The 13,250-nt window shown below is 39.1% G+C and overlaps 1 protein-coding gene across 2 annotated transcripts in view; it reads right to left on the bottom strand.

The window, feature by feature from the left end:
• The window catches only part of MYO7B (myosin VIIB), a 138,431-nt gene that overhangs the window by 27,914 nt on the left and 97,267 nt on the right, over positions 1-13,250 (bottom strand). For both annotated transcript variants that reach the window (XM_074334550.1, XM_074334554.1), the window contains exon 20: positions 876-960. In XM_074334550.1, the coding sequence (XP_074190651.1) occupies positions 876-960 (85 nt within the window). The remainder of the gene's footprint in view (positions 1-875; positions 961-13,250) is intronic.

Raw genomic sequence — 13,250 nt, 5'->3', positions numbered from 1 at the left:
CTACTCCCTCAAGGATCTTTAAAATAAGGATAAAACAATAAATTGATGGACATCCACTTCTATGCCATAAACATGCCCCGTGCCACAGCAGTCCCTGATCCCCCTGAACCAGCCTTATTGGTTTCTCAAAGACCAACCAATGGAGTCTGCGTGTGTGGGGTCATGCTTCATCTTATGGGCTCGGGAGTCACAGACCTGCATGCTAACTCCAGCTCTATTGCTTCTAACGCTGCGCTCTTGGGAAAATTACTTAACCTCTCTAGGCCTCAGTTCCTTGACATATAGGGCTGGCTTCATACTAAATGAAGTGATGCACGCAAAGCAACAGGCCTCAAGTAACCTTTCCATTCTGTCAGCTTCCATTCTGCCTTTGTGAGCATAAAGCATAGAGAGGCCTGGGGTCATGTGCCTGCATGTCCCAAGCATAGTCACATCCACGACAAAGGCAAGCAGTCAAGTGAGGCCTGATAAGGCATGGCCAGGGTTACTCTGGCTCATTTGCTGAGCAGACACCCATTAGCAGAGCCTGTGGTCAAGAAAAAAATCATGCAGTGGTTGACACTGAGAATAATCAATCCATTAACTTATTTTGTTGCCTGAAAATTGATGAAAGATAGCCATTACCTAATTTCAGAGCAGGACATCTCATTGTAGCTCTGCAGCGGCCCACAATTCTGCAGGAGAACGCTTTGAAGCCCACAGCCCATGTGACCTGAGGCTATGCTAAAAAGAGAGTGTGTCTGGTCATTTAAAGTCAATGACCTGATCTCTCCTGCCAGAACCCTCACACTCAGATAGACAAACATTTAGCATCTGTTTTGACTGCACAGCTCTCCACTGCTCCGCAGATGCAGCTCCCAGGTGAGGTCTCCTACCAGCTTGAAGTTCTGTCTGTCGTAGTAGCCTCTCCACCTGGCCTGAAGGGTCACGGCTGCCCGCCGCTGCCTCCGGAACTCCTTCCTAGAAGGGGAAATTCAAGTCAGAGGCATGTACAACCTCAGACATTTTAAAGTCTTTGGGGGCAGGGGGAAAAGTGTTTAAGGGAAGAGGGATAATGAAATATTGGAGGAAATGAATCCATACAATATTTCTTTTCCAGAAGCCTTTATAAGTCAAAAGACAGACACGTTATGAACTTAAAATCTACTACCAACAACTACATTTGTGAATGAGGACAGTCCAGTTGTTAGAATAATGAGGAACAGCCTCATTCACCCCAAAGATCTATGAGGGGATAAAACCCATTTCCAACTTTTTTAATCCTTGCTAGACTCTTCCCCCTTCTCTGGACAGTAGCCCAGGTGTTTGCCAGAAACCAGGTCAAAAGCCTCAGGACCAGGGCTTCTCTCTGGGGGCAGATCAAAGCAGGAGGGCAGCCTGCCAGGCCCTGGCAGCCTGGCAAGTTCCATCAAATTGCTCCCTTCTGCAAGGAGGGAGGTGGGCTAAATATGGAGGGGGTAACCTGAAACTTGGTCTCTGGGGAAGTGGAGACACCCCTGGGTGAGCTTGGTACATATGGGTGTATCTTTTATCTCATACTTAGCTGAGTTTTCTTATCACTTCTAATAAATTTTCAGGGTATTTTCTTAGGTTGAAAACAGCAGATCTCAGTCATATTAAAAATCACCTCTGGGAAGTAGAGAGAGGGGAATTGGAGGAAGGTGGTGAAAAGGTACGAACTTCCAATTCCAAAATAAGGAAGTACTTGGGATGTAACGTACAATATGATGACTATAGCTGACCCTGATATGTGGTGTATACGAAAGTTATTAAGAATGAGTTCTAAGGGTTCTTATTACCAGAAAAAAAGTTCTTTTCCCTTTTTTCAACCTACATGAAACGATGGATGTTAGTTAAACTTATTGTGGTACTCATTTCACGATATAAGTGAGTTAAACCATTATGTGGTACACTTTAAATTTATACAGTGTTCCACGTCAATTATATCTCAATAAGATATAATTCTCAAAAACAAACAAAACAAGAAAAAAATCATCTGGAGAACTTCAATATTTATTGATGCCTGTGCCCCACACAGTATAATTAAGTCAGAATCTCTATTGATGGGTGTGGAGAATATATATCTATATATCTATCGATTATTTTTGGTGTGTGTACACATATACACATAATGACACTAATATGAGGTCAAAGTAAACAACTGAATTGTCTGAAAATAAAGATAATTTGTCTCCTTTCCAATATTTATACCAAAGGATTTCAACTTGGGGGTGATTCTGCTCCCCAGGCATATTTGGCAATATCCAGAGACATTTTTGGTTGTCACAGTGTGGAGTGGGGGAGAGGGTGCTACTGGCATCTTGTGAGCAGAGGCTAGGGATGCTGCTAAACTTCCTGTAGTGCCCAGGATGGCCCTCTACAACAAAAAGTTATGTAATCCAAAGTGTCAATAGTGTTGAAATTGAGAAACCCTGGTTTCTATCTTTTCTTTCATTTTCTTGTCTAGTTGTATTGGCCAGAACAGCAAGAATGCCATTAATTGTCAATGGTGTTCACTTCTGAGAAGACAGAGTAGACATAGTTTTCCCTATTCCTCCTGCTAACTACAACTAAAAACCCTGGACATTATGTATAAAACAATCATAAGAAGATTCTGAGAGGTGCAAAGAAGAAGGCAGACGAGCTAGGAATCTCAGACCCAAGGACTGACACAGAGGTAACTTCTTTGGGTTTTCTTTCTGCCTCAGATACCCCAAACTAGAAACTGAAGAAATTAATAATCCAGAAATGGCAGTGGGCACAGACCAAAAAAGCCCCAAGAAAAGCCTTCTCTATCTTCCAAAAAGATCCAGAAAGGAGCAGTTCAGCAAGTCAGAGACTTTTTAGATAATAACCAGTCTACTCCAGAAAAACACCACATAAACGACTGTGGCCCCACCCCTATACCAGAAAATGCAGTGGGGAGCCTAGACTTTCACTCTCACCAGGGTCGTGTCACAGAAGGCTCAGTAGGAACTAACCTTGATGGGCAATAAGGAGCCCATCCCCCACAGTGTCAGCGAAAACCACTGGGGGATCCTGGACTCCCACCACCACTTGGCAGTAATGAGGTACCCCTCTCCTTCCATGCTGGAGTGGTGTCAGAGGAGACCTAGTAGAGAGTCAGGTCTTTCATCATCCCTCAGCAGTAAAGCTACTCCTTTCCCTATAGTCTCAGTGGAGGCCATGTTGGGGGTAGTAATAAGGCATTCATGGCCTCTCAGTCAGAGTAGCCTCAGTGGAAGCTCAGTGGGAAGCTGAAACTCCCACTACCAGCCGGCAGTAACAAGGAGCCCCTACCCACCATGAGAGTCAGTGGGGGCCATGTGGAGAACTTGGACTTTTATCCCCATCTAACAGTAAACAGGTGGCACCCCCCCTTGCCCTGCCAGAGTGCTGTTAAACATAATACTTAAACAAGACCCATAGTTCTTATAACATAATACCCAAAATGTCCATGTTTTAATCTAAAATCACATCATACCAAAACCCAGGAAAATATCAACTTGAATAAGAAAACACAATCAGCAGATGCCAATACTGAGATGACAAGAGATGTTAAGCAATTATTTAAGTGCCCCAACAAGCAATTATGAACACATTTGAAACAAACGAGAAAATAGAAAGTTTCAGTAAAGAAATAGAAGATCTAAAGTAGAACCAAATGGAAATTTTAGAACTGAAAATACTATAACTGAAATGAAAAGAGCCTCAGTGGATGGGCTCAGCATACAGTGGAGAGAACAGAGGAAAGAACCAGTGTGCTTGAAGATAGAACAGTAGAAAGTATCCAACCTGAAAAACAGAGAAAATAGACTGAAAGAGAATGAACAGAGCCTTAGGCACCAGTGGGACTATAACAAAAGATCTAATTGTGACATTGGAGTTTTGGAAGGAAAGGAAAAAGAGGCAGTGCTGAAAGAGTGCTAGAAGAAATAATGGCTGAAAAGCTCATAAATTTAGCAAGAGATATAAACCTACAGATTCAAGAAGAAAACTCCAAACAGGACAAATGCAAACAAACCCACATCAAGATATATCATACTCAAATTTATGAAAACTAAAGGCAAAAAAACAGAGAGAGAGAGAGAGAGAGAGAGAGAGAGAGAGAGAGAGAACCTTGAAAACAACAAGAGAGAAATAACACATTATTTCTAGGGGGAAAATAATCTAGATTTCTGTAGAGGAATACTGGAGGCCAGGAAAGTAATACAACATTTTCAAAGGGCTGAAAGAAAAGAACTGTCAAACCAGTATTTTATATCTGTGAAAATATCCTTCGGAGGAGACTTCCGGAAAAATGGTGGAGTGAGGTGAGCCTCTGTAAAGCTCCCCTGGAATCTACAAAGAATCGAACAACAAAAACTCCACAAAGGACTCCCTGCACAGCAGACAGGCAAGACGAAGAGGCCCACTACCGACTGAAATCACCTACAGGTGGGAGATTCGCGCGAGTGGAGGGAGGAGGGAAGGGAGAAGTGCGGAGACGGAGTCGCGCGGCGCAGGACGCAGACCCAGCTCAGTGCGCCGAGCTCGCTGCTTCCCGGAACTACCGCAGCTGCGGGAGAGGGAAGAACTCGGACTGCTAGGGCTCCGCCAGGCCCACGGGCTGAGGGGACAGCATATAACACGGCTGAACCCAACGCTCACGGCAGAGACCTCGGAGAAAAGACTGAGGGAAAAAGGCTGAAAACGGTAGTTTAAGCCGCACTGCCGAGCAGAGAACGGAGCCTTAGGCACTGAGACTAGCCGCCCCCTCCCTCCCCTCCCAGAGCTCGCCCCGCCCCCACCTGCCCGGTGCTAGAAGCGAAACAGTAGCAGTGTCAGATCAAAACAACAGAAAATTTGCTATTTTGAGAACTGTGTACCGCAGACACAAATTCACAGCCCAACTAGTTCCGGCAAAGGGGAGAGAGCTGTGGAAGCAGGACCGGCTGTGGTGGTGGTCGCCGCCATTGCTCTGGGCCACCTCTCACAACTCACCCCGCCCCTGACCCCACCTATCTGGGCGGATCCCTGCAGGAGTAAACAGAACTGCTGAAACATACGGGCTCTGAATCAGGAGCTGGAAGAGCTTTGGAACATCAAAAGCTCTCCGCATACCCCCCGGGACACTGCGCCCTGTGACCTAGACGAACTATAAATAGAGGAGAAGCCCGTCTCCCAGGGAATCCCCCCATTGTGTGAGAAGTTGGAATAGTGCAGAGAAAATAGCACTACCGTGTGGGAGAAGAAAAATAAGTTGCAGTTGGAGAAATAATAAAACATTCTACCAACAAGTACTGGCAAACAAAAGAAAGACCGCTTCCTATCAACCTGTTGCAGAAGTCACTCCTGTAGATGTCTAGGAAGAGAAATAGTAAACCAGTAATCGCCATGAATAACCAAGGCAACAAGATAGCTCAGAAAGAAAGTGAAAAATCTCCAGAGAAGGGACTTAAAGATACAGAAATATGTGACTTAAATGACAGAGAATTCAAGATTGCAGTTCTGAAAAAACTCAACGAGATACAAGAAAACACAGATAGGCAGTTAAATGAACTCAGAAACTCAATCAAAGAACAGTATGAGCATTTTACGAAAGAGATTGAAATCTTAAAAAAGAACCAAATAGAATTTCTGGAGATTAAGAACTCAATAGAAGAAATTAAGAATGAAATAACCAGCTTAGGTAGTAGAGTTGACCAGATGGAGGAAAGAATCAGTGACATCGAAGATAGAAACCTGGAAATGACACAGATAGAAGAAGAAAGAGACTTGAGACTTAAAAGAAATGAAAGAACTCTACAAGAACTTTCTGACTCCATCAGAAAGAGCAATATAAGAATAATGGGCATACCAGAAGGAGAAGAAAGAGAGAAGGAACAGAGAATATATTCAAACAAATTGTCGATGAGAACTTCCCAAATTTGTGGACAGAACTGGACCCTCGAATCCAAGAAGCAAATAGAACACCTAGTTACCTCAATCCCAACAGGCCTTCTCCAAGGCACATTGTATTGAAGCTGTCTAAAATCAACGACAAAGAAAGAATCCTCAAGGCAGCCAGGGAAAAGAAGACGGTAACATACAAAGGAAAGCCCATTAGATTATCATCAGATTTTTCAGCAGAAACTCTACAAGCCAGGAGGAGTGGAACCAAATATTCAAACTATTGAAAGAGAGAAATCATGAGCCAAGAATAATATATCCAGCAAAGATATCCTTTAGATATGAAGGAGGAATAAAGACCTTTCCAGACATACAGAAGCTGAGGGAATTTTCTAATACACGACCTGCACTACAAGAAATACTAAAGGAGGCTATTCGACCACCATCAACAGGGACAATTTGTGGCAAACAAAACTCAAAAAGGGGAGAGTAAAGGCCTGAACGGAATATGGGAATGGAGAAAGTAAGCGTGCTGAAGAAAATGGAATACTCTAAATATCAAACTTTCTTTTACATAAACTTAAGGGTAACCACTCAAAATAAATCCAGAATTGAAATATATACTGAAATAAAAGAAGAAACAGAGGGAAACATCATAGAATACCACCACACAGAAATAATAGACAACAACAAAAAGGCAAAGAAACAATGGAGACACAGCCTTACCAGAAAACTAAAGATAGAATGACAGGAAATCCTCACATATCAATAATCACCCTAAATGTAAATGGACTGAACTCACCAATAAAAAGGCACAGAGTAGCAGATTGGATCAAAAAACTAAACCCAACCATATGCTGTCTACAAGAGACACATCTCAGCTACAAGGACAAGCATAGACTCAAAGTGAAAGGGTGGAAATTGACACTCCAAGCAAATGGTACCCAGAGAAAATCAGGATATCAGATGAAACAGACTTCAAGGTGAAAAAGATAACAAGAGATAAAGATGGACATTTCATAATGGTGAAGGGGACTGTACAACAAGAAGACATAACAGTCATCAATATTTATGCCCCCAATCAGGGAGCACTGAAATACACCAAGCAACTACTAACAGAACTAAAGGGAGAAATTGACCAAAACACAATTATACTAGGGGACTTAAATACATCATTGACAGCTATGGATAGATCATCCAAACAGAAAATAAATAACGAAATAGTAGCCCTAAATGACACATTAGATGAAATGGACATAATTGACATTTATAGAGCACTTCATCCTAAAACATCAGACTATACATTCTTTTCTAGTGTACATGGAACATTCTCAAGGATAGACCATATATTGGGACATAAAATCAGTCTCAACAAATTTAAGAAGATTGAAATCATACCATGCATATTCTCTGATCACAAGGCTTTGAAATTGGATATCAACTGTAAAAAGAAAGCGGAAAAACACAAATACATGGAGATTAAACAACATACTTTTAAAGAAGGACTGGGTCAAAGAAGAAATTAGAGGAGAGATCAAAAGATACATAGAAACAAATGACAATGAAAATACATCCTACCAAAAGTTTTGGGATGCAGCGAAAGCAGTTTTAAGAGGGAAATTTATCTCATTACAGGCCTATCTCAAGAAACAAGAAAACTCCCAAATAAATAACCTCATGTTACACCTTAAAGAACTAGAAAAAGAAGAACAAGTAAAACCCAAGGTCAGCAGAAGAAAGGAAATAACAAAAATTAGAGCAGAACTAAATGAAATAGAGAACAAAAAGACAATAGAAAAACTTAATGTGACAAAGAGCTGGTCCTTTGAAAAGATTAACAAAATTGACAAACCCTTGGCTAGACTTACTAAGATAAAAAGAGAGAAGACACTGATTAACAAAATCAGAAACGTAAAAGGGAAGTTATCACGGACACCACAGAAATACAAAGGATCATCCAAGAATACTATGAAGGACTATATGCCACCAAATTCAACAACCTAGAAGAAATGGACAAGTTCTTAGAAACATATAGCCTTCCAAGGCTGAACCATGAAGAACTGGAAAATCTAAACAGACCGATCACCAGTAACTAAATTGAATCAGTCATCCAAAACCTTCCCAAAAGCAAAAGTCCGGGACCAGATGGCTTCACTAGTGAATTCTACCAAACCTTCAAAGAGGATCTAATAGCAATTCTGCACAAACTCTTCCAAAAATTGAAGAAGAGACAGTACTCCCTAACTCATTTTATGAGGCCAACATTACCCTGATACCAAAACCTGGTAAGGACAGCACAAAAAAAGAAAACTACAGACCAATATCTCTAATGAATACCGATGCAAAAATCCTAAATAAAATTCTAGCAAATCGAATACAACAATGCATTAAAAAGATTATTCATCACGACCAAGTGGGGTTCATCCCCGGGGCACAAGGATGGTTCAACATACGAAAATCCATCAATGTGATACATCACATAAACAAAATAAAGGACAAAAATCATATGATTATATCAATTGATGCAGAAAAAGCATTTGACAAGATACAACATCCATTTATGATTAAAACACTTAATAAAATGGGTATAGAAGGAAAATACCTTAACATAATAAAGGCCATATATGACAAGCCCTCTGCTAATCTCATAATTAATGGAGAAAAACTGAAGCCCTTTGCTCTACGTTCAGGAACACGACAGGGCTGTCCCCTATCACCTCTGCTTTTCAACATAGTGTTGGAAGTCCTTGCCAGAACAATCAGGCAAGAGAAAGAAATAAAAGGCATCCAAATTGGGAATGAAGAAGTTAAATTATCACTCTTTGCAGATGACATGATGCTATATATAGAAAACCCTAAAGACTCCACCAAAAAGCTATTAGAAACAATCAACGAATACAGTAAAGTTGCTGGCTACAAAATCAACGCACAAAAGTCCATTGCCTTCCTATATACTAACAATGAAATCTCAGAAAAAGAAATACAAAAAACAATTCCTTTTGCAATTGCAGCAAAAGTTATAAAATACCTAGGAATAAACTTAACCAAGGATGTGAAAGACCTATATGCTGAAAACTATAAGACATTTTTGAAAGAAATTGAAGAAGACACAAAGAAATGGAAAGACATTCCGTGCTCATGGATTGGAAGAATCAACATAGTTAAAATGGCCATATTACCCAAAGCAATATACAGATTCAATGCAATCCCCATCAAAATCCCAATGGCATATTTTAAAGAAATAGAACAAAAATCATCAGATTTGTTTGGAACCACAAAAGACCCCGAATAGCCAAAGCAATCTTAAGAAAAAGAACTATAATGGAGGTATCACACTTCCTGACTTTGGCCTGTACTACAGGGCCACAATAATCAAAACAGCATGGTATTGGCAGAAAAACAGACACATAGACCAATGGAATAGAATTGAGAACCCAGAAATAAAACCACATAAATATGGACAGATAATTTTTGACAAAGAAGCTAAAAACATACAATGGAGCAAAGACAGCCTCTTCAATAAATGGTGCTGGGAGAATTGGATAGCTACGTGCAAAAGAATGAAACTGGACTGCTATTTGTCACCATGTACCAAAGTTAATTCAAAATGGATCAAAGACTTAAGCATAAGACCTGACACAATAAACTGCATAGAAGAAAACATAGGTACTAAACTTATGGACCTTGGGTTCAAAGAGCATTTTATGAACTTGACTCCAAAGGCAATGGAAGTAAAAGCTAAAATAAACGAATGGGACTATATGAAACTTAAAAGCTTCTGCACAGCAAAAGAAACCATTGACAAAATAAAGAGGCCACCAACTGAACGGGAGAAGATTTTTGCAAACAGTGCCTCTGATAAGGGGCTAGTATCCAGAATATACAAGGAACTCATGCAACTCAACAACAAAAAACAAACAACCCAATTGAAAAATGGGCAGAGGACTTGAAGAGACATTTCTCCAAAGAGGACATACAAATGGCAAATAGACATATGAAAAATGCTCAACATCACTAATCATCAGAGAAATGCAAATCAAAACCACAATGAGATATCACCTCACCCCAGTCAGAATGGCTATCATCAACAAGACAAATAGTAACAAATGTTGGAGAGGCTGTGGAGAAAAAGGAACCCTCATACACTGTTGGTGGGAATGCAGACTGGTGCAGCCGTTATGGAAGGCAGTGTGGAGGTTCCTCAAAGAATTACGAATAGAATTGCCATATGACCCAGCAATCCCTCTCCTGGGTATCTACCCAAAAATCTGAAAACATTTAGAGATAAAGACACGTGTGCTCAATGTTCATTGCAGCTTTGTTTACGGTGGCCAAGACATGGAAACAACCAAAATGTCCTTCGATAGATGAATGGATAAAGAAGTTGTGGTATATATACACAATGGAATACTATTCGGCAGTGAGAAAAGATGATATAGGAACATTTGTGACAACATGGATGGATCTTGAGAGAGTAATGCTGAGCGAACCAAGTCAGACAGAAAAAGCAGAGAACCATGTGATTTCACTGATATGTGGTATATAAACCAAAAACAACAAAAGAACAAGACAAACAAATGAGAAACAGAAACTCATAGACACGGACAATAGTTTAGTGGTTGCCAGAGGGTAAGGGGGGTGGGGGTGGAGGTGAGGGTAAGGGGGATCGAATATATGGTGATGGAAGAAGTGACTCTGGGTGATGAACACACAATGGGATTTATAGATGATGTAATACAGAATTGTACACCTGAAATCTATGTAATTTTACTAACAATTGTCACCCCAATAAATTTAATTTAAAAAAAAAAAAAGAAAATATCCTTCATAAATAAAAGAGAAATCAAAACATTCTCAGATGAAGGAAAACTAAGAACACCAAGAGATTGCCAGGAGATGTACCCTAAAAGAATGGGTAAAGACAGTTGTTTAAACAGAAAGAAAATGATAAAAGAAGAAGCCTTAGAATATCAGGAAGGAAGACAGGTAGAGTTAGTAATAACATTGGCAAATACAGTAGGCTCTCCTTTCCTCTTGAGTTTGATTGAAGCAACATTTGTAACACTTTCTGATGTGGTTCTAAATATACGTAGAGGAATATTTGAGAAAATTACATTACAAATTGGAGAGGGTAAATAAATATAAGGGGAGATGAAGTTTCTATATTTCTCTTAAAGTGGTAAAATGGTGACACCAGTAGACTTAAATAGTTTGTACATATGTAATGTAATACCTAGAGCCACTAGAAAAGCTATAAAAAGAGATACACTCCAAACACCATAAATAAATCACAATGGAATTCTAAAAAATGTTTAAGTAACCCACAGGAAGGCAGGAAAAACAAAACAGAAAAATGAAAAACAGAAAATAAATAGAAAGCAAAAACAAACAAATAAATAAATAAAATGACAGACCGAAGCTCCAATATGAATAATTACATTAAGTGTAAAATACCTAACCACACCAATTAAAAGACAGAAGTTAGCAGAATAGATTAAAAATGCATGACTGTCTACAAGAAACTCACTTAAAATATAATGACAATGGTAGGTCGAAAGTAAAAGGATGAAAAATATATATCATGCAAATAGTAACCAAAATATAGCCACAGGAGTGCCTATATTAAAATCAGATAAAATAGACTTCAGAGCAAAGAAAATAACCAGAGGCAGAAATACTAAATACATACATACATACTTATTGTCCTATCGCAGAGAGGGACATTACATGGTAACAAAAAAAGTGAATCCATTAAGAAGACATGCAATCCTAAATGTGTATGAATCAAACAGCAGAGCTGAAAAATGTGTGAAGCAAAAACTTATTTAATTGAAATGAAAAAACAGAAAAATATACAATTATAGTTGAAGACTTCAACATTCTTCTCTCAATAATTGATAGGACAAGTAGACAGAAAATAGAATTCTAAGCAGCAAGAATATAGAATTCAACACTACTAACCACTCACAAAATCAAATTGACATGCTTTTGCACACTCCACCCAACAACAGCAGAATATATGTCTTTTCAAACATTGTTAGGACATATACCAAGATAGTCCATATCCTATCTTGAAGGCAAAACATATTTAAAAGGATTTAACTGATACAGTGTGTGTCTCTGACCACAATGAAATCAAACTGAAAATTAATAACAAAAAGATAACAGGAAAATCTCAAACACTTGGAAACTAAATAACATACTTCTAAATAATCCATAGGCCAAAGAGGCAGTCTCGAAGGAAATTTTTAAAAAATGAGCTGAATGAAATGAAAATACAGCACATCAAAACTTATGAGACACAGCTAGAGCAGTGTTGAAGGGGAGATTTATAGCACTTTACATTAGGATAGAGGAAAAACTTTGAATCAATCATCTAAGCTTAGGAATCTAGGAAAAAGAAAAAGAGTACAGCATACCCAAAGCCGGAAGAAGAAATGAAATAATAAAACAGCAGAAATGAATGAAATTTGAAACAGAAAAAAAGCAATAGGAAAAATAAATGAAACCAAAGGCTAGTTCTTTGAAAAGTTCACTAAAATTGACAAATCTCTAGCAAGATTGACAAAGAAAAGAGAGAAGACACAAATTGCTGATATCAGGAAAGAAACAGGGGGAATCATTACAGACTCTGCAGACATCAAAATGATAATAATGCAACACTATATACGAGGTCGGACAATTAAGTTTGCAAACTCATCCTAGAAAAAGTGCTACATACTTCATTGCTGAATATCACTATAGTCACCTTCAAAGTGCTCCTCTTGGGAAGCTATTCACTGACACCAGAGCCTAGTCCACCTTCAAAACAATTTTGGAACTCTTTCTGGAATGGCCTTCAGAACTGTCATCACATTACCCTTGATGTCCTGAATGTCATCAAAATGTCTTCCTTTCAATATTTCCTTTATCTTTGGGTAAAGAAAAGAGTCATTGGGGGCCAGATCAGGTGAGTAGGGAGGGTGTTCCAATACAGTTATTTGTTTAATGGCCAAAAACTCCCTCCCAGACAGTGCATTGTGAGCTGGTGCATTGTCGTGATGCAAGAGCCATGAATTGTTGGCAAAAAGTTCAGATCGTCTAACTTTTTCACGCAGTCTTTTCAGCACTTCCAAATAGTAAATTTAGTTAACTGTTTGTCCAGTTACACAACGAAATTCACAACGAATCATCTCTCTGATATCAAAAAAAAGGTTAGCAACATCGTTGCAACAAGTTCATGAACTTAATTGTCACACCTCGTACAACTCTACACAAATAAATTTGATAACTTAGATGAAATGGACCATTTCCTCAAAAAGCACAAATTACCACAATTCAATATGAAATGAGTTGAATTGTCCTTCAATTATTAAATAATTTGTAATTTAAAACTCTCC

This window comes from Rhinolophus sinicus, linkage group LG01 (genome assembly GCF_036562045.2).
Source record: "Rhinolophus sinicus isolate RSC01 linkage group LG01, ASM3656204v1, whole genome shotgun sequence".
In the NCBI taxonomy this organism is placed as follows: domain Eukaryota; kingdom Metazoa; phylum Chordata; class Mammalia; order Chiroptera; family Rhinolophidae; genus Rhinolophus; species Rhinolophus sinicus.
Note: the sequence above shows the minus strand (reverse complement) of the source record. Positions and strands in the feature narration are given on the sequence as shown.